Below are 17,732 nucleotides of genomic sequence, written 5' to 3'. Positions count from 1 at the left end.
GGTGTGTTTAATTTTTTGACATAGGGTGCAGGCAGATTACGGGCCTCACATAGCTGCTGCCAGGCCCCTAATCTGCCATAGGCCCCTATATACCGCCTCCTCATGCTGCTGCCAGGTCCAGAGTCTCTCATGGGTCCCTGTACGGCCTCCCATTGCTGCTGTCTCCATCGCCACACTCTGCTGCCATGTGCCACTTTCAGGTCTCTTCACACTGCTGGTGTGTTAAATTTTTTGACATAGGGTGCAGGCAGATTACGGGCCTCACATAGCTGCTGCCAGGCCCCTAATCTGCCATGGGCCCCTATATACCGCCTCCTCATGCTGCTGCCAAGTCCAGAGTCTGTCATGGTCCCTGTACGGCCTCCCATTGCTGCTGTCTCCATCGCCACACTCTGCTGCCATGTGCCACTTTCAGGTCTCTTCACACTGCTGGTGTGTTAAATTTTTTGACATAGGGTGCAGGCAGATTACGGGCCTCACATAGCTGCTGCCAGGCCCCTAATCTGCCATGGGCCCCTATATACCGCCTCCTCATGCTGCTGCCAAGTCCAGAGTCTGTCATGGTCCCTGTACGGCCTCCCATTGCTGCTGTCTCCATCGCCACACTCTGCTGCCATGTGCCACTTTCAGGTCTCTTCACACTGCTGGTGTGTTAAATTTTTTGACATAGGGTGCAGGCAGATTACGGGCCTCACATAGCTGCTGCCAGGCCCCTAATCTGCCATAGGCCCCTATATACCGCCTCCTCATGCTGCTGCCAAGTCCAGAGTCTGTCATGGTCCCTGTACGGCCTCCCATTGCTGCTGTCTCCATCGCCACACTCTGCTGCCATGTGCCACTTTCAGGTCTCTTCACACTGCTGGTGTGTTAAATTTTTTGACATAGGGTGCAGGCAGATTACGGGCCTCACATAGCTGCTGCCAGGCCCCTAATCTGCCATGGGCCCCTATATACCACCTCCTCCTGCTGCTGCCAGGTCCAGAGTCTCTCATGGGTCCCTGTACGGCCTCCCATTGCTGCTGTCTCCATCGCCACACTCTGCCATGTGCCACTTTCAGGTCTCCTCACACTGCTGGTGTGTTGAATTTTTTGACATAGGGTGCTGGCAGATTACGGGCCTCCTATAGCTGCTGCCAGGCCCCTAATCTGCCATGGGCCCCTATATACCGCCTCCTCATGCTGCTGCCAAGTTCAGAGTCTGTCATGGGTCCCTGTACGGCCTCCCATTGCTGCTGTCTCCATCGCCACACTCTGCCATGTGCCACTTTCAGGTCTCCTCACACTGCTGGTGTGTTGAATTTTTTGACATAGGGTGCTGGCAGATTACGGGCCTCCTATAGCTGCTGCCAGGCCCCTAATCTGCCATAAGCCCCTATATACCGCCTCCTCATGCTGCTGCCAAGTCCAGAGTCTGTCATGGGTCCCTGTACGGCCTCCCATTGCTGCTGTCTCCATCGCCACACTCTGCCATGTGCCACTTTCAGGTCTCCTCACACACTGCTGGTGTGTTGAATTTTTTGACATAGGGTGCTGGCAGATTACGGGCCTCCTATAGCTGCTGCCAGGCCCCTAATCTGCCGTAGGCCCCTATATACCGCCTCCTCATGCTGCTGCCAGGTCCAGAGTCTCTCATGGGTCCCTGTACGGCCTCCCATTGCTGCTGTCTCCATCGCCACACTCTGCCATGTGCCACTTTCAGGTCTCCTCACACTGCTGGTGTGTTCCATTTTTTGTCATAGGGTGCTGGCAGATTATGGGCCTCCCATAACTGCTGCCAGGCCCCTAATCTGCCATGGGCCCCTATACCGACTCCTCATGCTGTGACGTTGCAACAAGGTGGAATTCAACCCTACATATGTTAGACCGCCTTTACGAACAGCAAAAGGCCATCACAGATTTCCTGATGTTAAAAGCAGATAAAGGTACTCCCTGTGTAACTTAGATGTCAGCCATTGGCAGCTCATGCGTGACACCTGCGCTTGCTCAGGCCCTTTGAGGAGGCCACGCTATTCGTGAGTCGGCAGGACTATGGGATGAACGACGTCATTCCTCTGTTGCACGTCCTGGAACAAATGCTGTTAACAATGGCTGGTCAGGGTGCGGTAGACGTGGCGCACAGATCTCAACGCCACATGGCCCCTGTGGGGGCAGGACTGGAAGAAGAGGAGGAGGTAGAGGAGGACATTGGTGCTCAGGAATTATTGAGTGAAATGGGTGGTTTTTCCACTCAGCGGACAGGAGTGGAGGAGCAGGAGCATCTGGTAGAGGAGGAGGAAGAGGAGACAGAGGACCTAGACGCACCGTGGCAGTATGCTGTGGAGATGGAGGCAGGGAGTCCCTCGCATTCCTTGGCACAAATGGCCCATAGCATGCTCGGTTGCTTGCGTAGCGACAGCCGAATAATAACCATCAGACAGAGGGATGACTTTTGGCTGTCCACCTTGTTGGACCCTCGCTACCGTTCAAAAATGGTGGCCTTTTTCACACCTGCTGAGAGGGAGGCCAAAATAACGTACTATAAAAAACACCTATGTAGTCAGCTGGTCTCTGCCTGTCTGCGCCAACGTCCATCCTCAGACACTGTGGGCCCTGTGCGCTCGTGTTCCGCTGCCATGGCAGCAGGGGAGGGGTGGGGTGGTAGGAGCAGTGGCAGCTCCACCAGCAGCGGCTGCCTCAGTCTGCAGTCGATGATGAGTAGCTTTCTTCACCAGCGCAGTGAGGAAACTACTAACCAGCCGCAGCAGCAGCAGCAGCATCAGGTGGACCTGGAGCAGGACCTCAAACAACAGGCTTAGGCCTACTTGGACAGCACCCTGCCAACCGAGGTAGACAATCCCCTTGACTACTGGGCAACGAAACTTGACCTTTGGCCCCAACTAGCTGAATTTGCCCTTGAAAGGCTGTCATGCCCGGCCAGTAGCGTGGCATCGGAGCGCGTGTTTAGTGCGGCAGGAGGTATTGCAACTCCGCGGAGGACACGACTGTCCACCCAAAGTGTGGAGAGACTCACGTTTGTGAAAATGAATCAGGCGTGGATTAGTCTGGATTTCAAACCACCAGTTCCTGACACAACTGACTAAATCCGCCATGAATCATGCCCCAAACATGTGCCACTTTCAGGTCTCCTCACACTGCTGGTGTGTTCCATTTTTTGTCATAGGGTGCTGGCAGATTACGGGCCTCCCATAGCTGCTGCCAGGCCCCTAATCTGCCATGGGCCCCTATACCGCCTCCTCATGCTGCTGCCAAGTCCAGAGTCTCTCATGGGTCCCTGTACGGCCTCCCATTGCTGCTGCCTCCATCGCCACACTCTGCCATGTGCCACTTTCAGGTCTCCTCACACTGCTGGTGTGTTCCATTTTTTGTCATAGGGTGCTGGCAGATTACGGGCCTCCCATAGCTGCTGCCAGGCCCCTAATCTGCCATGGGCCCCTATACCGCCTCCTCATGCTGCTGCCAGGTCCAGAGTCTCTCATGGGTCCCTGTACGGCCTCCCATTGCTGCTGTCTCCATCGCCACACTCTGCCATGTGCCACTTTCAGGTCTCCTCACACTGCTGGTGGGTTCCATTTTTTGTCATAGGGTGCTGGCAGATTACGGGCCTCCCATAGCTGCTGCCAGGCCCGTAATCTGCCATGGGCCCCCGTACCGACTCCTCATGCTGCTGCCAGGCCCGTAATCTGTCATGGGCCACTGTTGTCGCTTGTTGGCATATTCCGCTCGTTCAGATGCTCCTTCTCCTGCTACTCCTCTTCACGGATTCCGTCAGCAGTCTTTCTTGGAATCCGTTTCCAAGAGACAACAGTTTGCGAGCACGCACCCGACGGTGCAGAAGCTGAACGTCCTCCTGTCCAAGTTGCTGCTGCCAGGCTCGTAATCTGTCATGCGCCCCTGTACCGCCTCCTCATGCTGCTGCCAGGTCCAGAGTGTGTCATGGGCCCCCGTACCGACTCCTCATGCTGCTGCCAGGCCCGTAATCTGTCATGGGCCCCTGTACCGCCTCCCCATGCTGCTGCCAGGTCCAGAGTGTGTCATGGGTCCCTGTACGGCCTCCCATTGCTGCTGCCAGGCCCGTAATCTGCCATGGGCCCCTGTACCGACTCCTCATGCTGCTGCCAGGCCCGTAATCTGTCATGGGCCCCTGTACCGCCTCCTCATGCTGCTGCCAGGTCCAGAGTGTGTCATGGGTCCCTGTACGGCCTCCCATTGCTGCTGTCTCTATCGCCACACTCTGCCATGTGCCACTTTCAGGTCTCCTCACACTGCTGGTGGTTTCCATTTTTGTCATAGGGTGCTGTATGGCCTCCCATTGCTGCTGCCTCCACCGCCACACTGTGGCTCCACACTCTGGTTTTGGCCCCGTGACTGCCCAAATGAGTGAAGTGTGCGGTGATTCTAAGATCGACGGCACTCATCTGCATGTCATACTGACTGACAGTATTATTTCTCTTCCCCAGCAGACTCCAAGGGCATTTAAATTAAAGGTACAGTGTTCTGCACTAATATTAAGTCTCTCTGAAGCCTAGAAACACCCTTTTTTAAGTTAAATTCACAGCGAATTTATTCGACTCGAATCGAATATTGTCCACGAATTCGCCGAATCAGTCGAATCGAATTTTTCATTTCTTCGCTCATCTCTAGTTCCAATGTTAGAGATTGCAGCAATGGGAATTGAGGCCTGTGGGGTGATTGCAATCACCATTCCTGGATGTCTGAGTATCCTGTTGAGTAATTTTAAGATTAGCGGTACTGGTGGAAACACGTAAGCTAGTTTGCAAACCCATTTGGAATTGAGCGCATCCACTGCTTCTGCTTCTGGGAATTTCTGGGAGTTGCCATTAGATTGAGATCCGGACATCCCCATTGGCTGCATATCCATCGTTGTCCAAAGGCTTGCGACTCAAGGTATCTGCCAGGAAATTCTAGGGGGCTGGAATATACAGTTGTGTTCAAAATAATAGCAGTCAGACATCACTAACCTGATCAATCACTGTTTTTGGTAGAAATGATATTTCTACATGGCAAATAATTTACTAGCAGGTGTAGCAGAGTAATAGAAATCCAACAGACCCAACAGTCATGACATGCATGCTGCTGATTCTGTGTAATTGAATCACTAATTGAAAGGGGCATGTTCAAAATAATAGCAGTGTGGAGTTCTATTAGTGAGATCATTCATTCTTTGAAAAACAGGTGGCAATTATTGTCCTTATTTTAGGAAGGAAGGCAGCAAATGTTGTACATGCTGGTTACAGTGCATTTCTCTCTGAAATTCTGAGGAAAATGGGTCATTCCAGACATTGTTCAGAAGAACAGCGTACCTTGATTAAAACGTTGATTGGAGAGGGGAAAACATAAAGAAGTGCAGAAAATGATAAGCTGCTCAGCTAAAATGATCGCAAATGCTTTAAAATGGCAACCAAAACCTGAAAGATGTGGATGAAAGCGAAAAACTACCATTCGAATGGATAGAAGAATAGCCAAAATGGCAAGGACTCAGCCAACAATCAACTCCAGGAAGATCAAAAAAGGTCTAAAGTTACCTGTGAGTACTGTTACAATTAGAAGACGCCAAGCTATCTGCAAGAAGCCCCCGCAAAGTCCCACTGTTGAAAAAAAGACATGTGCTGAAGAGGTTACAATTTGCCAAAGAGCACTTTGAGTGGCCTAAAGAGAAATGGCGCAACATTTTGTGGACTGATGAAAGTAAGATTGTTCTTTTTGGGTCTATTGGCCGGAGACAGTTTGTCAGACGACCCCCAAACACTGAATTCAAGCCACAGTACACTGTGAAGACAGTGAAGCATGGTTGCGCAAGCATCATGATATGGGGATGTTTCTCATACTATGGTGTTGGGCCTATTTATCGCATACCAGGGATTATGGATCAGTTTGAATACATCAAAATACTTGAAGAGGTCATGCTGCCTTATGCTGAAGAGGAAATGCCCTTGAAATGGGTGTTCCAACAAGACAACGACCCCAAACACGCCAGTAAACGTGCAACATCTTGGTTCCAGACCAACAAGATTGACGCTATGGAGTGGCCAGCCTAATCCCCGGATCTTAATCCAATAGAAAACTTGTGGGGTGACATCAAAAATGAGTTTCTGAGGCAAAACCAAGAAATAGAGAAGAACTGTGGAATGTAGTTCAATCATCCTGGGCTGGAATACCTGTTCACAGGTGCCAGAAGTTGGTTGACTCCATGCAACACAGATGTACAGCAGTTCTCGATTCTGAGTCCTGGCGACACAAATACGCGACCACTGACCTGTTGTCCAAATGTAGCACCATATGAGTTCTGCAAATCTGTCTTTGGAATGCTTTCAATGCCTGAAAGGCTGCTCTTAGCTCGAACACGTTGAAAACCTCACTCTGCCTGTATCCCCATTGGCCCTGGGCTAAGAGGCCGTTGAGGTGAGTGCTGCATCTGAGGGCTTCCAACGTGAGCACCAGTGGGGGGTTCAGATTCAGCTGGTGACAGTTGTTCAACAGTTCCTGCCACTAGTCAAGGGACCGCCTCATTGCCTGGGTCAGCCTGATCTTCTGTTGTGTAGAGCAAGTCTTCCATTGTCTCAGGAATTCTACCAAAAAAGGGTCCCATCTGCCAATGAGCCCACTTCACCATCGGTATCGTAGAGAACAGAGGCCCCAAGAACTTCAGACATTGAGATGCTGAAAAGTAAGACAGGGCTGCCACCCTCTTTAGATGGGAATTAAGATTCGATACCTTCTCTAGTGGGAGATCTATTGCATTTCTGCAGATGTCCAGGACTGCGCCTAGAAATTTTCTGTGTAGGGACTGGTTGGCTCTTTTCCCAGTTGATGATCCATCCAAGTTTCAGCAAGGTTTCGACTAGATGGCTGGACAACACCTGAGGATTTTGTGCTATTAACAAAATATTGTCCAAGTAGTGTCTTGGAAATTCGCTTTAACGAATTTCCCCTTACCGTGAGTACTCGCAGTTGGATGCGCAGAAATCCCCCTTAAAGCTGTGCGAATCTTGCTTACCACGACTGCAGCTAAACTACACGATTCCTGCCCATCCAACTACTTTTAGCTCTGTTGAGATGTGGGGGTGGAGCTCCGTTACCCTAGAATGATCAAACGACACTCTCAGGATGGTGTTGCAATTCACATAAGGGCTGGTTTCAGACCCAGCTCTCTGTTTTATTAAAAATACACACATGCCCCCCACATGAATAAAGTCAATCCCCTCCCACCGAACAATGCAATGGGGAGTGCCTATACACAGGATGTACATTCCAATTGGAGCATAGCCTTTCCTATTATCTATCACTGGTCCTCCCCCATGAGTCTTCTGAGGTCAGCAGACTTCCTCCCCTTCCCCCCCATGAGCCATCTGAGGTCATATTTCCTGTCCTACTAGCTTCTATTGGTATGTAAATTCTTTGTACAAGCATTCCCTAAAAATATTAGTCTGTACCTGGATGGGCCCGATACGATCTTTATTAAAACACATCCATCCAAGATACAGTTTCAAGTTGGTAATGGGTTGTAAGATATGCATAAGCCTACACGTGGAGTTCGTACCGCTTGGCGCCTTGCGTTATGAAGCCCATGTGGTACTATGCTGCTGATATGTGGATACAGGCCCACGGTCTACTGCCAGCGACATTCGCATCGAATGCCGTGGTGGTATACACGCCGGTCTATAAGCGCAGATCTGCCATCTCATCCATTACCAAGCTGAGTACTGTAATACATACATTGTACATGCGCATGGCCCAATTGCAGCCTTCAGAGCTTTAATTAAGCCACACGAGAGACATATGAATAACACGAATATGTGACACATTTAAAGTTCGACCAACAATACAAAATTTCCATGACAGTAGTGGAACACTTGCAGGTCCTGCTTGCACAGGAGTACAATAGCTGGAAGTAAATTTTGGAAAATGTCCTGGGTGAGGTCTTTCCTGAGTTGCACATGGCACAGGTAATATTTCAGAGAATATCACCTTGGAGGTCCTACCCTTCAACTTGCAGTCTAGTTCTTTAATTTGATTCTTAAGGAGCCTCCACCTTCCATGTATTCTGTCATTGGTTCCAACATGAACCAAGACAGCTGAATCATGCCCAGCCCCTCCCAGTAATTTATCAACCCGGAAATGAAGCTGTAAATAAAACAACAGCTAAGCAACCAAATTATATGGCCTAATAGATATGAATAGAGTGTAGCCTACCTCTGATTAGACAAGTCCCACTGTGGCATGGACAGGTAACTACTGCAAAAAAAAAAATTGCCAGTAAGTCTCAAAGACTCCATCAAATAGAAGATACAGCAGTGGTTGCTAAGTATGTTGATAGTGCAGCAAAATACATTAATAGCACAGAAAAGTATAGTGATAATGCCACAGAGTACAGCAAAATATAGTGATATTACAACAAAGTACAGCAAAGTATAGTGTTAGTGCAAGAAGCGGTACCATGTACTCCATACTCATTCACACGGGGGGGCAGGATCTGGGGGCCCCCCTGCAAAAGGGGGCTTCCAGATTCCAATAAGCCCCCTGCCTGCGGACCCCCACAACCAAAGGCCAGGGTTGTGGGGAAGAGGCCCTTATCCCCATCAACATGGGGACAAGGTACTTGGGGGGGAACCATCCATGTTGAGGGCATGTGGCCTGGTATGGTTCAGAAGTGAGGGGAGGCGTTCGAGCACGCCCCCCCCCTTTCCTGACCTGCCAGGCTGCATGCCTCGGATAAGGGTCTGGTATGGATTATGTAGGGGAGACCCACGCGCCATTTTTTTTCATTTATGGTGCCAGTTTTTAAATGTAATTACCGCCTTTTTTTTTTCTTCACTATAGCTCAGAAATTCAACTGTCACTTTCCCCCCAGCTCAAAGAAAGAAAGTTTTGTTTTAGTTTATTTCCCCATGTTTCCTTTTAGATTCTTAAAAGAATAAAAGAAACAAAGTTTCCGTTAACTCCGGAGAAAGTGACAGCTAATTCTGTGAGCTACAGTGAAGAAAAAATCAACACTTCGTATTGCGAAATAAATTTGTAAAAAATTTGTAAACCAAGGCATTATTTTAAATGGATTACGTTAACTGAGGCGTTTGTAAACAGAGGTATTACTGTACCACCAAAAGAAAGCTCTATTTGTGGGGAAAGAAATTACATACATTTAATTTATGTACATCATTGCATGACTGCACAATTGTCAGTTAAACGAGCACGGTGCCATATAGCAAAAAATGGCATAAATTCCAGTATCTATACCATAGTTTGTAGACGCTATAACATTCACATAAACCAATTAATATACACTTATTGGAATTTTTTTTTACCAATGACGTAGGAAAATACATTTTGGCCTAAATTTATGATGAAACTTGAGTTAATTGGATATTTTTTGTAGCAGAAATGAGTAAAAAAATTTTTTTTTTTTATTTTCAGTCTTTTTTTTTTTGTAGGAGAAAAAATAAAATACCCAGAGGTGATCAAATACCACCAAAAAAATCTCTATTTGTGGGGGAAAAAATTTTGGTTTGGGTACAGCATTTCATGACCATTGCAATTATCAGTTGAAATAGCGCAGTTCCAAATAGCAAAAAATTAACCGCATCCAATTAGCATGAAATGTGAAATAACATTGCTTCCTATGGTGCCTGTTCACATATGTCTGGTGCACGGCCAGTGCAGATTCAATGCGGTGTTAAAAAGAGTCATGTCCAATTTCTGAGCAGTGCAGTCCAGTTCAGGGGCAGAGCTGGGCAGGGGCTATTGACTTTTATGGGAACCGCATATGTCTGAACAGGTTTAGATCCTGAGCTAATCCTGTCCTGAACCTGATCTAAACCTGACGTGAACCTGTGAACAGCTGCTGTATCAATTAGTTGTGATCCTGAGCTTCAATCTGCACCGCATATGTGTGAATCAGCTCTAAATCTTCCGGAGGGTAAGTGGTTAAAGGGTGCCTTGACTAGGAAAAGGTTGAGAAATACTGGTCTATGCCACTTACAATATAAAGAAGAAATAAGTGCTTATTTGCAGTTTTGTTTCTTTTAAAAAATGTAGGTTAGAAGACTGGCAGTTGTCAGCTTTGGTTAAGGCCCAACTGAATTTTTCATTTTAAATTAAATAAATACATTCTGGGTGCTTCAATGCAACAGCTGTACAAAGCTTACTTTAGAATCTTTTTTTTAAAGCAGCAACAGCATGGGTAAAAAATTCTATCCTGCAAATTGTAGAGAAGGACCCTTCCTCTTTGTGTGGAAGCAGTGGTCTATCTGCATATTTGGACCCACCTGCTACTCAGTCACAGCTAGAGCCCTCAAATCAGCAGAGAGCATGAAGTTTGCTGATTATAGAGCTATCAACAGAGGTTATGTTGGTCCTCTGCAACCAGACCACTGCTTCCACACAGACAGCAAGGATCCTGTTGTACAGCCTACAGACAGGGAATGGACTTCTCCAGTTTGACGTCTTTGATTCAGCTCCCAGGCTTAGTAATAGATCCCTGGTAAAACCATTTGAAGCTGCTGGCAGTCAGTGTGCAAGTGTCTCCAGACGTGCTCCAGACATAATTAAAGGCTTCGAGAGGTTCTCCCTAATGCATGTTATTACTTTATTTCTTGTAGAGATAGCCAATCCTGACCAGAAAAACATACGAGGAGAATCTGTTAAATCTGCTACAAGACGCGCTCCTCCACCAGAGCAAGAGGTAAGATGGAGACTTCTTAAAGAGAACTTGTAGACAAAAAGGCAAAACAATCTTTTTAGTGTTTCCTAATATGAGGTGCCGTCCGTTTGTGCAGATATTTATTTATATTTATTCATTGGCCTTTTCTTTTGAGCCACAACCAAATATGGTTCCTTTTCATAGGCTACTGAAGCTCCCACTTTGGAATAGCAGCGGCGTGCTAGGGCTCAGTTGAAGACACTCTAGGATTCAGGATTTGCAAGGGTAAAGGGACATACACCAGATGATTTAATTTAACATAAGTAATGAGAAAACTATAGGAGGTTAAAATAAAAAGAATGTGAGCACTTGACTCTGTCAGAAGGGGGAAGTGCCTGTGTCCAAAGAAATGTACTGTACCACTGCAATCTCTATGCAGTTGGAATGTTACTTGAAGGCTCTGGGAAAACCAACTTGTTCTGGGGATCTGCATACCTTTCATCAGCACTAATAATAAACATGTTTGAAAATAAAGAGGTATTAAACCCAAAAGCAAACAGTTATTATGTTGCAGCTTACCAATTCTTAGATGTGACCACTGTATTCATTTTCTTTACTTTCATCTGGAGATCTGGCCACAGGGTCGGATCTACCCTGTCTGATGGGGGGGCGCAGTAAGAAATGTCAGGGAGCAGAGGATGGGAGGTCAGCAGGGTAATGTACAAGGAGTCAGCAGGACAAAGGATAGGGTCAGTAGTTCACAGAGCATTGTACAGAGGTTATTAGTTTGTAGGGTAGTGTACAGGGGTCAACAGGGAGTAGGACAGGGGTCAGCACGGTGGAGGACAGGGATCAGCATGGTAGTGTACAGGGTGTCAGTGGGCCAAAGGATGGGAGGTCAGCAGGGGATAGTACAGGAATCAGTAGTGTACAGGGGTCAGCAGGGCCAAGGACAGGCGTCAGCAGGGAGGAGGACAGAGGTCACTGCTGGAAGGGCACTCGGCAGAGCTCCTACTCTCATGCCTGCACTGCACACAGCCAAGACACAAGCAGCAGAGCTCCTCCTTCGCATACAGCACATAGCTGAGATTGTATTCCTTTACACACATCCTCGATCTGCACAGTGTGTAACTGGCTACTGCAGCTGCACTGTCATTTCAACCAGGAAATATCACAGGTCAGAACTGCAACATAGTAGCCAGCTACACACTGTGCAGATCATTGTTGTGTATAAAAGAGTCTCATTTTAGCTATGTGCTGTGTGGGGAGGAGAAGCTCTGCTGCCTGTGCCCAGGCTGTGTGCAGTGCAGGGATGGGAGAAGGAACTCAGTGGCTGTGCTGCACAGTATTTTAGTTGCAAATTACTTACAGGGCAGAACCCAAGGACACAACTCAAGAGAGGCTAGAATTTTATGTGGGAATACACGCATTTATTGTATAGCCCGTCCATTTTTATGCTTGAATTTTCTGCCAGGAATCTATTCATACATCAGTACTGTCTTCATGTACATTCACATGGCCATAAAATGGCTGTAAACTTTTACTGAACAATTGACAAGGAAAAAGGTTTCTGCATAAATGATCCATAAAGAGATGAGTCTTTAATGCTTTTTTCCCAGGGGGGTTCCGTTTTTTTCATCAGTTCAGTCATGTTTTTCCAAGAAAAAACGTTTCAGTTTACGTCAGTTTGTCATCAGTTTACGTCAGTTTGTCATCAGTTTACATCAGTTTTTCATCAGTTAACATCCGTTTTTCATCCGTTTTCTGTTCATTTACATCTATTTTTGGTCTGTTTTCATCTGTTTTCAGCTGTCTTTTGTTCATCTACTTCCGTTTTTTGTCCGTTTACATCCATTTTTATCAGTTTACATCTGTCTTTTGTCTGTTCCGTTTTTTTAACACAAGAAAAATAGGGTTTTCTTCCATTCAAAAACATGGATGTTAATGGATGCGGACATTAACGGATGTAAGCAGCTGATCATCCATTTACATCCGCTAGTCCATAGCAATACATGGGTGTCCGTTTTTCATCTATAAACAGACAGATGAAAAACAGACATACAGAACACCCGTGTGAAAGGAATCTTAATCTGTAAAAATTGTCATGTTTTTTTTCTCAATGGCATATATGCCTACGCATGTCTTCGGACACTGTTTTATTTTTACAGCCCTATAAGGACTTAAAGTATCAGCAGTTTTTGCAGTGCTTTACAATATGGCTACCTGCACATGGGTGCAAATATTTTACTGATCTTATTATCATCCACTCCCTCATCATATCACGACTCGAATACTGCAACTGCCTCCTCACTGGCCTGCTTCGCCACTGGCTATCCCCGCTTCAGTCGATCCTGAATACGGCTGCCAGACTCATTCACCTTTCCAACCGCTCCGTTTCCGCCACCCCCCTCTGCCAATCCCTCCACTGGCTTCCAATTGCGCAACGGATCAAATTTAAAATCCTAACACTGACGTACAAAGCTGTCCACCATACTGCCCCGAACTACATCACTGACCTAATATCCAAGTACCGCCCAGCACGCACACTTCGCTCCTCACAAGACCTCCTTCTCTCTAGTTCCCTGGTCTCCTCCTCCCATGCCCGCCTCCAGGACTTCTCCAGGGTGTCACCCATCCTCTGGAACTCCCTGCCCCAACCCATCAGATTATCACCTACTCTCCTCTCCTTTAGGCGCACCCTGAAAACCCATCTCTTCAGGGAAGCCTACCCCCTGCTAACTTGACCGACCTCCTCCACTCTTCCTACCACTCCATCCCCCACAGCTATCTCCTCCTGTACCACCATCCCCTCCCTCCTAGATTGTAAGCTCGAAAGAGCAGGGCCCTCAATCCCCTCATGTTTTGCATTGTATTGGTATTGTTCTGTCACATGTTCTGTCCCCCTTTGTAATGTACAGCGCTGAGTGAACTATTGGCGCTTTATAAATACTGTATATTAATAATGTGTGTTTTTTCTAGCACAAATGTTTCTGTGCATATGTGTATACATATGTCTCAGAGGCAGATTTTTGGATTTTGTGTTATGGATCTAAATGCAGTGCATGTTTATGCACCTGTGTGACTTCATTGAAAACAATGGAGCTACGTTCAGATCTGTAAATAAAGGTGCTGGAAATGCGTTTTTTTACAGCCATGTGAATAAAGCCTATAAAAGAATAAAGGGCAGTTACAATACAATTCAGTGCAAGAGGATTAGGCGTTATAACATCAAGCTTGTAACTACAGACATGTCACCTAACAGCCGTTCTCCTTCATTCCTCCTACCACTCCATCCCCCACAGCCACTTCCTCCTGTACCACTACCCCCTCCCTCCTAGATTGTAAGCTCGAAAGAGTCGGGCCCTCTAACCCCTCGTGTGCTGTTTGTAGTTGCTGTACTGTTTCATGTATTGTCCCCCCCTCTATTGTACAGCGCTGAGCAAACCCGTTGGCGCTATATAAACTCGATGTAATAATAATAATATTCACTATAGGGAATTACATACAGATGAGTTATAGCACTTTAGGGCTGAAGACATATCAGGAAGTTTAGATCCTATATAGAAAAATACAAGAGCTAAGGACACTATAGGATATTCCATATGGGCATCGCAGTGGCTTAGGGATTAGCATGTCTGGCTTGCAGCACTGGGGTCTTTGTCTTGAATCTCTTTGTGCTTGGTGGCACATGTTGGTAGATTTATTGGCTCCTGTCTAAAAATTGGCCTGTGTAGGTGATGTAGAAGTCATAGATTGTAAGCTCCTTGGTGGCAAGGACTGATGTTACTGTATATAGCACTGACAGTTTACATATATCGTACATTAAGTACCTATAAGAAACAATATACAGATGAGTTATAGCAGGGGTTAAAATTTGGAGTCCAGACCTGCTAGCCAGTCACAAAACTTACTCTCCACCAGTTGCCCTACCCAACCTTGCCCAGGAGTCCCCCGCGGTGGTGGAGAGGGTGTCTCCTCTCAGTGGAGGAGAGCGGACCTCTCCTGCACCTGTCCCCTCGGCGGCAGTGCCGCAGAAGCCGTAAACCGGAAGTTGCAAACCTTCACAATGAGGCTTGGAGCGCAGGTGCAGTTGCTCCATGCTTCATCTGTGCTCGTTGCTCGCCGTTCGTCACAGAGGAATTTCTCCTCGCATTTGGCGAGCGGCTTTTTCAAGCCCTGAGTTATAGCATCATTCTATAACATCAGGAATGTTAGATTCTTTACAATAGCTGGGGACACTGTAGGAATTATTACATAATGGAGTAATATAGCATCACCCTCATGTTATAAGTGAAGATAAGTCAGGGAGGTGAGATGACATATAAGAGGATATAGCATATAGAGAGGTTATGACAGCAGAGTGATGTTATAACTACAGATATCAGGAAGGTTGCATGTGTATCACAGCTTCTTGGACAAAATACAACTCCACACTTACACCATTGGGGTGAGAGCAAAAAACTTGAAGAATAATCACAGAGGAGGAACAACTTGTCTGACTGAACACAGACAGTATTTCTGGTTACTGACAACTGTCATGGCTGTGATCTGTCCGCACAATGGATGTGATGATGGCTGCCCCAACTCAACATAAGCCCCCATACATGACCAGCTCACCTGAGCTCCGCTCTCCACTTTCATCCTTTACTCCTCCTCCTAAAATGTGTCCAGCTCACAGCACTGAGCCGCCTCCTCAGGTCCTGTCCATCAATTTTCTCCAACAATTCTGCACACTTCTCATAACTATTTTTCTACTGTTTTCATGCCCGCACATTACATTGTGCCGATCGTGGATGTATGTAAAGGAATCCAAGCTCAGCTGTGTGGGGAGGAGAAGCTGTGCTACCTGTTCTCCTCTGCAGCGCAGAGATGAGAGCAAAAGATCAGCAGCAGGCCACAGAGTACGGGGTGGGTGGGCAACTGAATTCTGGGAGGCACAGCCCACCCCAGCACCCTGCTAGAGCCAGCCAGCAAATCTTTTGTTTTATAAAAGCTCAAACTCTACAGCAGAACGTATCAGTTTATTTGGAAGAGAGAGTCCATTTTACACGGGCAGGGTCTTTTATTTATTCATGTAAAATCTTTATCCAAAAAGGAAAAAACGGTTTGCTGTAATTGATTGTAAAGTGTTAGCTGGGGTTTGGCTTCAGTTAGTTACTGTTCTTAAAGCTGCTAGCACATGTAACACTCCACTCCTTCCAGATTGACAATGCTGCTGTCTGCTGTGCTTCTTGTCTTCATTCCTCCAAAGTGGTGTCTTACTAATACAGGAGGTGTGTTATTGCTCAAATCAGCAGGTGAAAACAGAGGGAAAAAGCCAAACAAAAAAAAACTGATGCAGCCACCACATCTGAGGATCAGTAAGCTGCAATAAATTACATTTTTGGTTTAATACCGCTTTAATTAATAAACTTTGAACATATATAGAAATATGTAACCCTTATGATTAAAGCTAAACTCCAGAAATAGATTTTATTGCACAGTTACATTGGTCCATCTTGGCCCATTGTAAGTATGCATATACCATACTTTAACTCTTGACCTGCTGTGACATGGAGAATCACTGTAGTCGTGGCTGCTACTACAGTGATCTCCGCTGTCTTCCAGGACCTGTGCTGAGTGGCTACCTTGCTTCATAGTAACTAAAGGGGTCGCTTACTTGGCACAGGTGCTATTCAAAAAACATATTCCATTTTCCCCAGTGAATGCAAGGTTTTCTGTGACTGGAACGAGGAGGGCAGTGATGTCACAATTTCCACCTTGTCCAATCAAAGAACACTTTACATTCATTTAGGGGAATACATGGTGTTCTGTGGATGGAGGCTTGATGAGCAAACAACTCCCTGAGGTTACTATGCAGCTGGGCATTTGCTTGGCAAGGGACCTGGAAGACAGTGGTGATCAATAGTAGTGGCCACTACTATGATTCTGTGCTTCCACAGTGGTCCCACAGTTATGACATATGCCAACTTACATTGGTCCAAGCTGGACCAGTGTAACTATGCAATAAAATCTATGTTCAACTTTAAGCTTCAGATGGCGTAAACCATGTCATAGGAGGTGAAGTAGGGTCTGGCAGAGGGCATTGTGCTTGACTTTGTCAAAACATTTATGGAATGGTTGTTTCCTGGGATAAGAAAGTATTTAGCAGAGCTTCAGCTGTTTGGATTTTAATTCTCTATATTGGGGGAGGGCAGATCCTGTTTGAGTGGGCACCCGTCGGCAGTGAAGGTGAGCCAGAAGTCTGCTCGGAGTGGTATCATTTACAAATAGCTTGATATCTTTTGGGAAGTTAAAAGTTGCCAACACCAACCAGTCAGAAGAAGCAGCCAACTGCTTGCTATATGCAACACAATAACTTTACTTTACCTCCAGTTTATATAAATAAGTCTTATTGTGATATGTCTTTTTACTACATTGCAGCTGGCCGAGCCCATGGAAGTAACAAATCCGTTATTGGAACAAGCAGAATTCCGTGATGGGAAAGTGCTTCTCCCAGGAAACAAAGTTCTTATCAGTTTGAACATCTCACGTGAGTTGCACACAGTACAATATGTTGGAGCTGGTAATGCAGCTCTTCTCAAACTGGAAAGTCAGCAAATTTTTACAGTGAGGTGCAATAAAAATTCCAAAAATTAATTGAAATATTCTTTACAAAAGTGTTCGATAACCTTCTCCCTCCCCACCCCAAACACACCTTTAGTATACTGGACTCTACCCTTTGATTCTGTACTATAAGCTAAGTCTTCAACAATGGCAGCCTTCATACTTCTTGGTACAGCTTTCCTTTAAAGGGAACATTTTCTGAGAGAAATATAGAGGCTGCCATTGCTACCTGCTTCTGAAAATTCTAGTTACTGGCTTCACACTTCAATAGTTAGTATGGCTGGTATGGCTATTGGATCAGCACGAAAGCCAGGTAGTTTTGGAAGAAGAGCTTAGCAATGGCAGCCTACATATTGCATCATTACAGCTGTCCTTCAAATGTATTGCATTATAAATATCTTGTGTTATAAGGTGGGTAGATACTGCATTTCAGTGTGTGTACAAAACATTCCCAACTACCTTGGGTGTGAAG

At 46.3% G+C, this 17,732-nt stretch overlaps 1 protein-coding gene across 5 annotated transcripts in view; it reads left to right on the top strand.

The window, feature by feature from the left end:
• Positions 1–17,732, top strand: part of LRRC71 (leucine rich repeat containing 71) — a 138,665-nt gene that overhangs the window by 106,557 nt on the left and 14,376 nt on the right. For all 5 annotated transcript variants that reach the window (XM_089693032.1, XM_089693030.1, XM_089693029.1 and 2 more), the window contains 2 exons: positions 10,614–10,696; positions 17,078–17,186. In XM_089693032.1, the coding sequence (XP_089549158.1) occupies positions 10,614–10,696; positions 17,078–17,186 (192 nt within the window). The remainder of the gene's footprint in view (positions 1–10,613; positions 10,697–17,077; positions 17,187–17,732) is intronic.

The sequence above is a fragment of the Staurois parvus genome, unplaced genomic scaffold (assembly GCF_062004578.1).
Source record: "Staurois parvus isolate SC_StPar_1 unplaced genomic scaffold, SC_StPar_1.0 ptg000610l, whole genome shotgun sequence".
In the NCBI taxonomy this organism is placed as follows: Eukaryota; Metazoa; Chordata; class Amphibia; order Anura; family Ranidae; genus Staurois; species Staurois parvus.
Note: the sequence above shows the minus strand (reverse complement) of the source record. Positions and strands in the feature narration are given on the sequence as shown.